Source organism: Protopterus annectens, chromosome 11.part0 (genome assembly GCF_019279795.1).
Source record: "Protopterus annectens isolate FY-2018-M chromosome 11.part0, PAN1.0, whole genome shotgun sequence".
In the NCBI taxonomy this organism is placed as follows: Eukaryota; Metazoa; Chordata; order Ceratodontiformes; family Protopteridae; genus Protopterus; species Protopterus annectens.
The window spans coordinates 1,456,541,762-1,456,556,381 of NC_056745.1; the positions used below are offsets into that span (position 1 = coordinate 1,456,541,762).

General features: G+C 38.7%; 1 protein-coding gene across 1 annotated transcript in view; it reads right to left on the reverse strand.

Annotated features, from left to right (window-relative positions):
* CADPS2 (calcium dependent secretion activator 2) overlaps window positions 1-14,620 on the reverse strand; it is a 5,163,308-nt gene that overhangs the window by 693,590 nt on the left and 4,455,098 nt on the right. Inside the window, exon 28 of the mRNA XM_044088753.1 lies at window positions 7,767-7,794. Coding sequence (XP_043944688.1) covers window positions 7,767-7,794 — 28 coding nt within the window. The remainder of the gene's footprint in view (window positions 1-7,766; window positions 7,795-14,620) is intronic.

Genomic DNA, 14,620 nt, shown 5'->3' on the forward strand with positions numbered 1-14,620 from the left:
CATCCAAAAGACATGGAATGAGGTGTTTCTTTAAATTACCTGTAAGCATGTGCATTTGCGTGCGTGTGCACAAGAGTAAGTATGATCATGTTTTTGCGTGTCCTGCAATGCAATGGTGTCCCATACAGGACTGATTCTCTCTCTTACTCCTGTTGCTTATCAGGATAGGCCATGCCCCCTCCCCACTTGAACAATAAAAGGATAAACCAGGTTATCAAATCAGGTTATATTTAATTTTATCGATTCTTAAAAAAGCTGAAACCTGAGTTGTTACTTTACCCTGAAACATTTAATGATAATTCAATAGAACATCAGAAAAGTGGCACCATCACTCCTTAGGCATCCAGCTAACATCTGAGAGAATACCTGTTGCATGATGAATCCGGTGCCCAAGAGGTAAATATCACCAAATAAATCCACTTTCCATGAACGTAATTCAAAGCTTTAATTGAGACAGAACAAGTTCACGTAAGCGCTTTCGTTTGGCTGTGCCAAACTTTTTCAAATCAGTTTAAACATAATTTTCTGTTCCTTAAATAGGCAACTAGATTACAACTAGACAATTTATACTTTCAGGAATGCATTAATAAAAACATTGTGCCTAAAGGACTTAGAGTCTGGAGATATCCAACCGGACTCGTCAGCAATTCATCTTTACATACTGAATTACTAAAGTTATTTGATCGATTTGGACATGATTATATGAAATTGGTTATTAATGACAATTAATACAATATTTCTCATCAATATTTCTCATCAATCATATTTCATCAGTCCTTGATGTTATTAAACAAAAAGTGAGAGGGGGGGCTTGGCAGGCGTTATTAGAGAAATCAGAATTAGAATGGCAACTTAGACTCAATTCAAACAATTGGCCAGGTTTGAACAATTATATTTCTATTACTAGTATTTTAAAATTAAAATCTTTATCACGATAATATAAAGGAACACATATTATATAATAATATAAAGAAAGAATAAAAAATTCCAATGTGATTTATGTAACACGCCCTTCGTAAATAAATAAAAAAATAAAAATAAAAATGATTAAATATAGATCATAATTTAGAGTGAATAAATTTACCAATAAACATTGACAATTAACATCATACAAACGTATGAAATATTTTAACATAAATCTCATAAAGTTTTTTAGATACATTTTATAGTCATATATTTATATATTTATGACAACATTTATATGGAATTACTTATATATTACATTTATTCATATCACGACTATATATTGACATAAGAGTAAGTCAAATCATTTTAAAACATTTAAAATATTTACATACAGGTTTATGATTAATATATAGAAACTATTCATACAATAGAAAAAATTCCCCCGACCGGAGTTTGTCATTCTACATACAATATTATATATTCAAATTGGGTTGTCCATCGTTCGCTTAGGTTTAGGTAGTGTATAAAATATATGTTTACAGTAGTAATGTGTATTTATATCCAATATGTACTTCTAAATTAATGTGCCAATATTATGTGCGTTTGAATGAAAGTTGATTTAAATCGTTTGTTGTGTTTTTAGTTCTGGTTTGGCTTCATTTTTAAGCACGTAAATTAGTAAAGGTTAAATTGGTTGAGTAAATTAATTAATTAATAAATTTGAAATAATCCACTGTTGCCTATTTAAGGAACAGGAAATTATGTTTAAACTGGTTTGAAAAAGTTTGGCACAGCCAAACGAAAGCGCTTACGTGAACTTGTTCTGTCTCAATTAAAGCTTTGAATTACGTTCGTGGAAAGTGGATTTATTTGGTGATATTTACCTCTTGGGCACCGGATTCATCATGCAACAGGTATTTTACTTAGTTTGGTTTTTGGTTTTGGTAACATCTGAGAGATACTGGAATTACTGCACCAGTTATTCCCAAAAATTCTGAAACAGAAACAGAAATGTGATAATCCACTTCAAACGTGGCTTATAACATCACAGAATAAACAAAAACGTTCAGCTGGGCCCTCAAAACAAAATTATAATGAATTAAAATATAAAGATATTCCTACTTATACCATGGATGGGACTGCCTAGGTGAGAGTATATATTGAATGGAGACTTAGTACTATTCTAAAATCTCCAGTTAACTCACAGGAAGAAAAGATAAACATCTGCACCTTTGAAACATTCATGCTATTGGGAAGTCCTACAGTGCTTCCAGGGTTTATCATTTCCTATAAATAATCTGTCAAGTAGAGTACAAAAATCTTTACCTTCTGTAGTTATAGTGTGCTTTTCCATGCAGTTTTGGTCCTAGAGTTAATGTGGGTTACTTCTTTTAGAATGATAGCATCTGTGGGGTACTTTGCAGATGTTGAGCTCAGTCCAGTGAAAAGAGCAATCATCAAATTCTTGCAATCATCAAATTCTTGCAATCATCAAATTCTTGCAATCATCAAATTCTTGCTAAGTTTTGGGAAGAAGATACAGTAGGTATACTAGAAAGCAGTCACGCAGAAGATAAATGTTATATCCAGACTTCTAAACCAAAAATCTGAGCTGCTGAAGTCAGACAGGCACGATCACGGACACTGACTTTTGGTTTCCAAAAAAAAAATGAAATTCTGTTTTTATGAAAGAAATCCTAGAATTATATATGTGATTTTTAAATGTAATTTCCTGTCATAATGGTGATTTGATTATAATTTTCTTTAGCATCAATACATACCGAAATTTAAAATGGATTCTTGATGCAGAGCACTCAGTAATGCAAGACGACAACATTACTTGTATATTTCACTTATTGACATTTGATGCACCACATCACATATTACAAATAATAAACATAAAGGGAAATTCATCTGTTAGTACAGTCATTCTCTGGGCTAAAATGCCAAATCCTGTGAAAACCCCATATTCGTTTTAATTCTTAGACAGTTCAAATTTGGGATTTATTAGCATTTATCCCAGATACATGGAAAATCAGTGTCCCTGGATATAATTTCAGTGAGTACCAAAAAGAAGTATAAGATTCCACAAACCCTCTGCAGCAGAATGGGTCTTTTGTACAATAAAGCTATGGGGGAACTATCAAGCTACTACTTATACACTAAAGGTCTCATGGCTTTCCTCGAGCACCACACCTGCTTAACACCTCAAAATTACCCTTATTCATTGTATCCCATCCTGCTCTAAAATGACTACTAGGCCAGCACTCTTCTATCATATCTTGTATTATTCCATCTACTTTACCATATACACTGTGCCAAATTCTCTTCAACTTCATATTGTTATGAAGTTCTCTTTACCACTGTCCTAATTTTTAAAATACTATGGGTCTAAACTTTATTTGTCTACACACTCTTTCTGGCCTACCTCTGAATGATTTTTCATATCATTGTATTGTCTGTATAATGTTTCTAGTGTTACTACAACAATGTCTTATTTTTCTCAATGATAAGTGTTTACTCTGCAAGTCAAGCCACATACTACATGTGCAATATGTACCTATGGTTTGTTGCTCTATATTCAGGTTTCTAGAACCTATGGTCTAATGTTTCTAATTCGGATACTTTATTTCTTCGGTATCAATATTGTCTCATGTATCATTTGTAATATGTTATTTCAATTATTGGATGCTTGTAATTATTCAATAATTTGTGATTCTTTTTGTTCAATATGTTAGATCTTAATTCTGTGTATCTATATATCTTACTACTTGAGCTTTTCTCTCCGGGTCTTCACTGAATATGGGCTACTTGCCCAGTCGGACACTACCTGTTAATCAAATGTAATAAATAAATAAATAAATAAATGTTTATTCTATGTTTGTATGTCAACTACTCATATGCATCTTGTCAATGTTTTTGTTTTCTCACAATCATTATTTTTTCATTACTGTATGTTCAAATGATTTGTTGTATGTATATGTATGTATGTATGTATGTATGTATGCATGCATGTTATTTATTTGTATTTGCATTTGTTTACCGGGATGGTCCAGCGGGGCCAGAAGTGCCCATGTTTCAGTGTTGTCCCGGGGGAGAAAAGCTCCACATATAAGACATTTCACATAGAATACAGAATTTACATTAATAAATACATTTAGTACATATTATTGGCAGCTTATGTACTGTTTTTTCACCAACTGTTTAAGTAATCATTTTTAAATCAAAGATATTCTACAAGCAATAAACAGTATATACATGAGAACATTCCATACGAGTAGTTTTCAGCTAGCAAAAGTTATATAGGACACTTCATGCAGTGGGTGCAAAGCAGATATAGGAATTAGTTAGAGATTGGGTACTTAAACATTTCACATGTTTAAGAGGTGTAATAGCTGAGCGACAGGCTATACGAGTCCTGTTGCAGGAATCAGCAAAGTCAGTGGATATTGTTGCAGATATAAGTGGTGGTATGATATTAAGGTAGGCTCCGAGAGTACCTGAATGTTTCACCTGGTTCAATGGTAGGTCTATAAGGGTTAGGAAGAGAAGGCAGTAGACAGGAGGGATCAATGGTAGGACAATGAGCATTAGTAGAAGAGGGAAGTGGACAGGATGGAGAGGTGGAGCAAGTAAAAAGACAGGTGGATCTGAAAGGAGGATCCCAGAGTAGTAGAGTTGGGGTGAGAATAATTGCGATGATTAAAGTTAGTTATATGAGATGTGGTGTTAGCACATGTGCACAGCCAAAATGAGGAGAGGTGTTGTTTCAGAGAGATGGATTATGAATGAGTTTGTGAGCTGTAGTTAGTTGGATAATGGTGAGGTAGTTGGGGAGTTCAAGCCATTTTAGGTTGCGTAATGATAAGTAGTGGTGGGATGAGTAGGAGGCTTTAATTACGAACTTAGCAATTTTGTTGTAGCATGAGTCTAGTTTGGACTTTAGAGTGGACTGAATGTTGGTGAGGAGGGGGGCACCATGTAAAAGAGAGAATAACAGAAATTAAGAGGCAAGGGAAAGTCGGGCTGATGCACTGAGTAGATGTTTGTGTTGGTAGAGAGTGCCAAGCTACTGATGTGTCTTTTTGACACTGGACTGGATGTGCAGGTTGAATGTGAGGTTTTCAACTATGATGATACCTAGGAGTTTTGTGCTAGGTACAATGTCAATGGTGATACCATTTAGGGAGTGAATGGTGAAGTTCTCCTTTTGTAGGGGTGTGGACTTTTTGAGGGCAAAGATTACTAATTTGGTTTTGTTGGGGTTCAAGGCAAGATGATTATTAGACATCCAAATTTCGGTGGAGGTGAGGGGATTTTGGATGAGTTGGTGTAGTTCTGAGGAGTTGTTTGCAGTGCAGATGATAGTGGAGTCATCTGTGTACTGGAAAACTAAGTCTTGAGAGAGTGCAGCGTGGAAGTTATTAATAAATATGCTAAACAGAAGTGGGCCTAAAATGGAGCCTTGAGGAACACCAGTGGTTGTGTTTAGGAAAGGGGAGTAAGAGATCTGCCACTTAGTTGATTGTTGCCTGATAGTGAGGTAATTAGTGAACCAGTTTTGAGGTGAGGTACCTATGTTAGAGAGTTTTGTTAGAAGGAGAGAGTGGGATATAGTATTGAAAGCTTTAGAAAGATCAAGAAATAGTGAAGATATGATTTTACTAGCATGACAGGCTTGGTTGACAGTGTCCATGAAGGATATGAGGGCAGTGGTGGTATTATGTCCTGGCCTAAATCCATGTTAGGTGGGGGAGAGAGGATGTGGTTGTGAGTCAGATGGTGAAGAAGCTGAGAATGAATACATTTTTCCAGAATCTTAGAGATGGGTGATAGCATAGCACCGGGGCGGAAGTTGGTGGTGTCTGTGTTGGGGCACCCCTTGTACAGAGGGAGAATATAAGCTTTTTTCCAGATAATGGGAGTATAGGATTCTTGGATAGATCTGTTGAGAAGTATGCTGATAGGGTAAGTGATTGAGTTGGTTGAGATTTGCAGGTATTTGGCAGGTATATTGTCAGGGGCATTTGTACATGGTTTGAGTTTTAGAAGCAATTTTTGAATAGTCGAGGTGGGTATAGGTGACAGAGTGAAGTTGGAAACAGGGGTGTACTGTTGTTAGCTGTGGAGAGGTCTGTGGTGGACAAGTTGGTCTTGGGAAAGGTAGCGGTTAGATTGGCTATAGTATCTATGAAATAAGAGTTGAAGGTTGCAGCCGTTTCAATGGGTATTTTATTTGGGTCTGGAAGTAATACTCCCAGTATAACTAGAAACAAAATTCTGAATCTTGACTTATGTTATCAACACTCTTCAGTGTCCGGTGAAACCCTATATGTGCTGCTATTGCAAAAGCTGTTACTTTCTTAATGTGTCTGAGCTTTTCTCCCCAGACCTCCACTGAAAAGGGGCTTTCCTGCCAGCTGGACTTTCCCAGTGAAAAAACAATACAGACAGACATAAACAAATAGATAGACAGACATATAGATATACGTAGTTAAGCAGTGAAAGAATTTACATACACTAGAATCTGGTTACATTGGAAAATACATCAAATTAAAAAAAAAGTGGTTTGAGTGGGATTTTAGAAAGTGATGTATGTTTGAGTTTTAAAAAATGATAGTAGTACAAATGAATGGGTTTTCATAGAGTACTGGGTACTGAAAAAGCTAATAGATTACCATCTTTGGTGGCTAAGGCCTATGTTTGGCCATGAGTGATTCTGCTTGAGTTTGTGATTTGGTATGGACTCAGCTTTGTTAACCTACAAATAGATATGTGTTCATATATGAAGATTTGTGAGAGACTACCATGCAGCACATATAGGTTTTCACCAGACACTGAAGAGTGTTGATGACATAATTCAAGATTCAGAATTTTGTTTCTAGTGATTATAAAAGGACTACTTCTAGCAGGTCTGCATCTATTTACCACAGTTCAATTAATGACAGATAGCATACACTTGCTGACTAATTGCTTTGATTATGTGAGTGTCAAAATTATTACCGTGGAGCAGGCTAGAGGGATTGCCCTCAATAAATACAGTTTTATGAAAAGGTGTGCGAGGACAGCAGTCAAAAAAGAGGATGCATTTGCTACATGTATACAGAGCAGTATGTGATTGGAAGAGAGCTACTGCTTGGTTACTGCTGAAGATTTTGAACTATGGGGAAATTAAAATAATAGTGAACCACATAGTGTAGTGTAGTGTAGTGAACGGTGAGACAAACAATAGGGAATGTCTTTACTTTCTGATATGCAGCTATTGGGGAATCTGCTAAGGTCTCCTGCAATGACGCATCTTTGAAGATGACTGTGACAAAAGGAGGTACTGCCAGCACAGCTAGCTGGAATTTTGTAAATAATTATATGTCATTTGTAAATATGAAACTAATTTATATAAGTTGATTGCGTTACAAATATATCAGAACTGTATGTCATTTAGATATCAAACTACTCTGTACAGATGTTTGTGTTGAAAAGGCATTTGTAAAGTGCTTGTGCTTAAAATGTATCCACAGTGTGCCCTACTAGAAGAGAACAGAAATGTACATGTACTATTGTAACTGTTTAAATGTATATATTTTAACAGTGGAAGATGGAATACAAGAGGTTAACCTCAGTCCACAAACTTTAGAAAAATATATGAAATGAAATTACTTTATAGCCTAGGCCATAAAGATGTTTCAATGCAGTTAGAGAGACAAAGACTCTGCTAGGAAGCTTTCTGTATTGTCTTTGGGGTGAACTAATTGCTACTTTGGAAGCATGAAGGAATGCAACTGTTTTATGACTTCTAGCACCTGCCAAAGGTCTGAGCAAAAGCCCTTGTCTGAATATTTTTACAGGTAGATGCTAAATACTGCCAGCTTCCAGCAGTGGGGTTTTTGCCTGGGAACTTGAAGTCAGATGACCAGAAATTATGTCATTCTGCAAGGTATCCCAGCAGTGATATTTTAGATACTACTTTGAGAAGTCTCTGAGTAAGATATAACATTCTGTGTTCTGTCTTTGACCTGACAACAAAAAAAATAACTATTCACCACATCTGACTTGTAAGTTACTAGGGTATAGTAACTCTCTTAGATACAGTCAGGAATAAAGCAAAGCATACTTTAGATTTTGTTTTCTTTCTCTGTGTGAGCCTGTACTGCAGTGTTACTTTAATGGTTTTGAACTCTGATGTCACTGTGAATACATATTTAATATTGTCTTGTTCTTTTATTATTTTATTCAAACCTTTCATTCAGGCTGATTTGTGTACAGATATTTAAGTTTTGAGAATACTTGTACATTTATTTGGTGACACTGTGTGGGCTACTCCTAATGGCCTTGCTCTTGGTCAAACTACCATTTGTATTGATATTACCATTAAACAGTACAATTGGTCACCCTTTGTTAAGGGCCTTAAAGTAGCTGTTGAGGAGTGACTGGTGGCAGTGGAAACTACCTTATAGTCTGGGCTGAAGGGGCATAGCTAGTAAACCTATGCTAGCCTTTCTCAGGTGTGTGTGTAGTGTGTGTAAATCACCTCAAAGAGTGTGTGTGTGTGTGTGTGTGTGTGTGTGTGTGTGTGTGTGTGTGTGTGTGTGTGTGTGTGTGTGTGTGTGTGTGTGTGTGTGTGTCAGCTACTTGGGCAGGGACACGAAGCACTAGTTTGACAGAGTGGGTGCTGGAAGTCTTGGCTTGGTCACTCAGCTGAGATCTAAACTCTATAGCTATGCCAGTGGGGAGTCTTATTGGGGATCTGAAGAAAGAGTAAGAAACCAGCCCCAGACACTGACTGTGGTCTCTGTGTGCTCTTAAGGGAAATTGCTCTTGATGCAGAGAGCTGCATCTGGAAATAGTGTGTGTGCCTGTTATCCTCTCAGTGAATATCCACCATTGTTGCCAGTAGTGAGGACTGAGACTTCTCGATAGATGGTCCAGTGCAGGGTCATCACATATTAATTGGCTGGCTGTGGTGGGATCACCACATCATGTACTGGGATTCAGTGGTGTGGCTACTGAACTCCTGTAGCCTGTAAACAATAGTCACTAAAGAAGGTGCTTGTACACTCAAGCAGCCACATGACTGAGATTCAGAGTTTCATATCACAATAGTTTTATTTATTTTTTGTTAGCTTAGTTAGTCAGGAAGAGCAGGCAATGATGTCAGCAGAGGATTATGGCAAGCTGACAAGGAGCCGGTTGGCTTAGATATACCAAGCCAAAGGACAGGTGCATGCCAACCTGACTAAAGTGGAAATGATTGCAGCCTTAGTCACAGGTGCATCACAGACCAGCAACCAGGAAGACAACCAGATTGGCCTTGGGGATCTACAGCTCTCAGAAAATGGACAGTTCAAATTTGCCTCAGACAACTTAAAAATCTGTCTGGAGTTAAAGAGACTTGAACTGGAGGCCAAATGTTTGGAAACAGAATCAGCAGAGAGAATACAGCATTGGGAGGTCAAAGCAGAATCAACAGAGAGACTTCAGAGTTTGGAATCCGAAAAAAATGAGAGGCAGAGGCAACATGAAAAGGAAATGCTGACTGTTCTCTGGGGTCATGGACATATTGGGGAAGGTAGTAACCAAACCCCAGAAACAATAAAGGTCAGTACATTTCTTCCACAATTTACAGAGGGTGATAATTTTGATAGTTTTATTCATATGTTTGAAAGGGTGTGTAAACTGTATAATGATGACCAAGGGCTCTAGGTATGATTCCTGGTGCCCTTACTCCAAGGTAAAGCTGTAACTGCTGTTTCGAAATTATCTGATATTGACTGTTTAGACTATAACCAAGTAAAGAAATGTTTATTAGAGTATTTTAAGATAACACCTGAAGCTTATAAAAAAAGTCTGGTGAGCATAAGTACAAGACAGATAAAATTGTGTGTGGGAAATATATTGCTGAGTTAAGTACTTATTTTCATAGGTGGGTAAGTGGGTGTCAGGTCACCACTTCTGAAAAGTTGTCAGACCTTTTGGTAAGGGAACAAGCCCTTAGCACTTTGCCTGAAGATATGAGAATCTGGTTGGTAGACAGTGAATGCAATACCACAGACGAGCTGGTGGAAAAAAGGAGACCTATACCTAGCAAGCAGGGCATCACCGCACAGGAAAGGGATACCCAGTGCTGCACATGGGTATACGGGAACCCATGGTGGGCAGCCTAAACCACTCCAACAGAGTCTGCCAGTAACAGGGGACGTCACTAGTTTAGGTACATGGCCATGATCAAGGGTTAAATATTTTAAATGTAACCAGTGGGGCCATGTAGCATATAGATCCATGGAGAAAAGGTAGGGAACAAAAGGTGGGGAGCCAGCAAGTGGGAATGACAGAATGCCAGTGGTAAGTTGTTTGAAGACAACAAGGGTACCAAACTATGACAAAAGGTTATAGCCTACCTTAGAAGATGGGAAACAGGCCTCTGCTAAGAGAAACACAGCCTGTGACCTAACCATTGTGAAGCCTGCAAAGATTAAGGAGGAGCATTACTTGCTTGGGCAGTCTACTCCAGTCAGAGCTTTAGGAGAGACCCCATTACAAATACTTTTGGCTAGGGTTCACTATGAGTGGGAGGGTAGAAAAGAATGCAAGCAAGTAGGTGTGTTTGAAGATACCCCTGTAGATGTCCTGACAGGGGATGATTTTAATAATGCAGTGCCTTGTGCACATGCAGTTACATGCAGTCAGGCTTGGAGAAAAGCATGTGGATCTGACAGCCTGGGAGGACCTAGACAGACCACATACCTGAAACCAGGACTGGTGAGGTGGCTACTTCAGGGAGGCAGCTACCCTGTAGCAGTGAGACTGAAGGTGAGCCACAGCTGTTAGTGGGTACTGATGTTCCCTTGGACAGAGTGACTCCAACGGCAGAGGTGAGTAGTAGTTCCCAGGCTGATAGTGAGGCACCACAGTCAGAGGATACTAGACTTCCTGTGGAAGGGGAGTTGAAAAGGGTTACAAAGAGAGAGTTGAGACAGACACATCTCTCAGACTCTACGTTACAAGGCTTGAGAGAGGTAGCTAGGGAGGCACCTGATTCTCAAGGAAAAGGGAAATCTGTATACTGGAACAAAGGGTTACTGTATAGAGAATGGACATGTGAGGGAGGGCTAGAGAGTGAGAAAATACAGCAGTTGGTAGTGCCCAGAGCCTACCATCTGGCACTTCTAGCCATAGCCCATGACATTACCTTTGCAAGTTATAATGGCAAAAAGCATACCAAGAGAAGTATTATGCAGAACTTTTATTGGCCTGGGATTTCCATGGATGTAACAGGGTACTGCAGGACCTGTGAGCAGTGCCAAAAGGTAGGCAAGACAGGAGACAAGGTCAAAGTTCCCTTGATGCCTTTGCCTGTGATTAAGAAGACATTTCAGAGGGTAGCTATGGAAATTGTGGGGCATCTGAGTACCCAAGTTCCACAGGGAAGAAATATATCCTAGAGGTAAGTAGATTATGCTACCAGATACACTGACGTGGTAGCTCTGTCTTCCACTGAGGCAGAAAATGTGGCAAATGATTTGTTAGAGATTTTCAGCAGGGTAGGTTTCCCAAAAGAAATACTGACTGACAGAGGTGCCAGTTTCATCTCAGACCTGCTGGCTTGTCTGTGGGAGTGCTGTGAGTGAGGCACCTAGGTGGAGAGGTTAAACTCTACACTAAAAACCATGATACAGGAATTTTCAGAGCAGTTTAAGAGAGAGAGTTGCTGTATGGGAATAGGGTGAGGGGACCTCTAGATTTGATTTGCGATGAGTGGGAGGGTGAGAGAGAATCCTACTCGGAATCTATGTGTCATATGTCCTAAACCTCAGGACAAGGCTCAGGGAGCTCATGGGCTTGACCTAGGAGCACCTGGCAGGAGCCCATCAGCAGGAAAAGGTTTGATACAACAGGAATGCTAAAGTCAGAGAGTATGCTGTGGGCAGCAGGTTATGGTTCTCATTCCTGTCAGGTACAACAAGCTGCAGGCAGCTTGGGAGGGACCCTTCAAAGTGGTAAGGAAGTTCAGTCCTGTTAACTACATGGTGGAACTGCTAGGTAGGAGGCAGGGGCACAAACTGCACCATGTTAACAACATGAAACCTTACTATGACAGGGAGTCCCTGGTGCTAAGTATTTGCAGTAGAAGGTGTGAGAAATCTGAGGGGGATCTATGGCTACAGGGGAACCAGCCAGCAAAATCCCAAGTTACTATGGTGGAGTCTAGGGTTGCACACATGTGATACAACACTGTAATGGGATCAGTAATGCCAAGGCAGCTGGGACCTCAAGACAGGGTATGGGGTAAAGTATTCCCAGATAGCCTCATCCCTCTCCACTAATGTTTCTCATGGGTCACTTGAAAAACTAGCTTGAGTCTTCAAAGGGGGGAGAAGTGTGATGAAAGGAGGTACTGCCAGCATAGCTAGCTGGAATTTTGCAAATAATTATATGTCATTTGTGAATATCAAACTAATTTATATAAGATGCTTATGTTGCAAACTTATTAGAACTGCATGTCATGTTTATATCAAACTGCTTGGTACAGATGTTTGTGTTGAAAAGGTATTTGTAAATTGCTTTGCTTAAAATGTATCCACAATATGCTCTACTGGAAAAGAAAAGAAATGTACATGCTCTATTGTAACTGTTTAAATGTATTTATTTTAACAGTGGAAACTGGAATACAGGAGGTTAACCTTAGTCCAGCAAACTTTAGAAAAATATCTGAAATTAAATTACTTTATAGGCTAGGCCATAAAGATTTTTCAATGCAGCTAGAGACACAAAGTCTGTACTAGGAAGCTTGGGGTGAACTAATTGCTACTTTGGCAACATGAAGGAATATGATTTTATGACTTCTAGTACCTGCCAAAGGTCTGAGCAAAATCCCTTGTCTGGGTATTTTTACAGGTAGGTGCTAAATGCTGCCAGCTTCCATCAGTGGGGGGTTTCCCTGGGAACTAGAAGTCAGATGACCGGAAATGATGTCATTCTGCAAGCTTCTCCACCACTGATATTTTAGATATTTTAAGAAGTCTCTGAGTGAGACAGTGCATTCTGAATTCTGTCTTGGACCTGACAACAACAATAAGAACCATTCACCACGTCTGCCTTGCTCTAAGTAAGTTATTAGGCAACAGTAACTCTCTTAGATACAGTCAGGAATATAGCAAAGCTTAGTTTAGATTTTGTGTTTCTTTATTTGTGTAAGCCTGTACTGCAATGTTATTTTAAATATTTTCTGTGGTTTTGAATGCTGATGTCACTGCAAACATATATTTAGTATTGTCTTGTTCTTTTATTATTTATTATTAAATATATTTAAAGTACTGCGGTGGTGGTGCTGCGGTAGCATTGTCGCCTCACAGTAAGACGTTGTCCTGTTCGATTCTCAGCTAGAGCGTCTTCTGTGTGAAGACATTCATGAATGGGTGTACCTTCATTGAAGGTTGTGCATCAGGGCCAGCAACTAGGCATGTAAAAATCTACTGCCAATCATTAGCGGACCGGAGTTCTGCTGTGGCAAGCCCTAACCGGGAAAAGCTGAAAGACACAACAACATTAAATATATTTAAACCTTTCATTGTGGCTGATTTGTGGAGAGATATATAAGTTTTGAGAGTACTTGCATATTTATTTGATGACACTGTTTGGGTCACTCCTAATAGCCTTGTTCTTGGCCAAACTACCATTTGTATTAATATTACACAGTAAAAGTGGTTACCCTTTGTTAAGGGCCTTAAAGTAGCTGTCGAGCAGTGACTGGTGGCAGTGGAAACTACCTTATAGTCTGGGCAGAAGAGGCATAGCTAATAAACCTGTGCCAGCTTTTCCCAGGTGAGTGTGTGTGCTTGTAAATCAAACCTTAAAGAGTGTGTGTGTCAGCTACTTAGGAAGGGACACAAAGCACTGGTTGGACAGAGAGGGTGCTGGAGGTGTTGGCTTGGTCACTCAGCTGAGATCTCAACTCTATAGCTGTGCCAGTGAGGAGTCTTACCTGGAATCTGGAGAAAGAGTGAGAAACCAGTCCCAGACTGACTGCAGTGTTCTTAAGGGAAATTGCACTTGATGCAGAGAGCTGCATCTGGAAATACTGTGTGTGTACCTGTTATCCTCTCAGTGAACCTCCCCCACTCTTGCCAGTGGTGGGGATTGAGTCTCCTTGATTACTGTTTGGCAGTGGTGGGTCGACACAATGACAATGACAGAATCCTGTTTGATTAAGGAGTACATTCAGAATGTGCACCTGTCCAGAACTTTTATTTGTTAACTGAAACAGGAGGCACATGTACAGAAGAGACTTTAAAGGGATGAGAAAGACAACTGACCGATTAGGGAAGTCAGAGTCTATGACTTTTTTGAGCACACATTTATTAATTGGTTTTGAACTTTATACAGAGCCTAATGGATTCTAACAGAAAATGAATCTTTTAATAGAAGTAACTATGGTACACAGTGTGGACATAACACTCATGTTAATATTTGTTTAGCTTTCAATGATAATTTTAAACTGATAAGATTACCTTATGTGATGGCACATACAACTAATACCAGTCTTATTCTTGAATATCTGCTCTTCACAGGGATTTGTTGTAACTGCTTTCACATATGAATTTAAAATGCAATACTGATGTATATAAAATTGTGATTTAACTTTTTTGTTATTTATCAAACCCAGGGAATTTAGAAGAAAAAATGTGGCTGACTAAGTGGAAAAGACCTATACTGATTC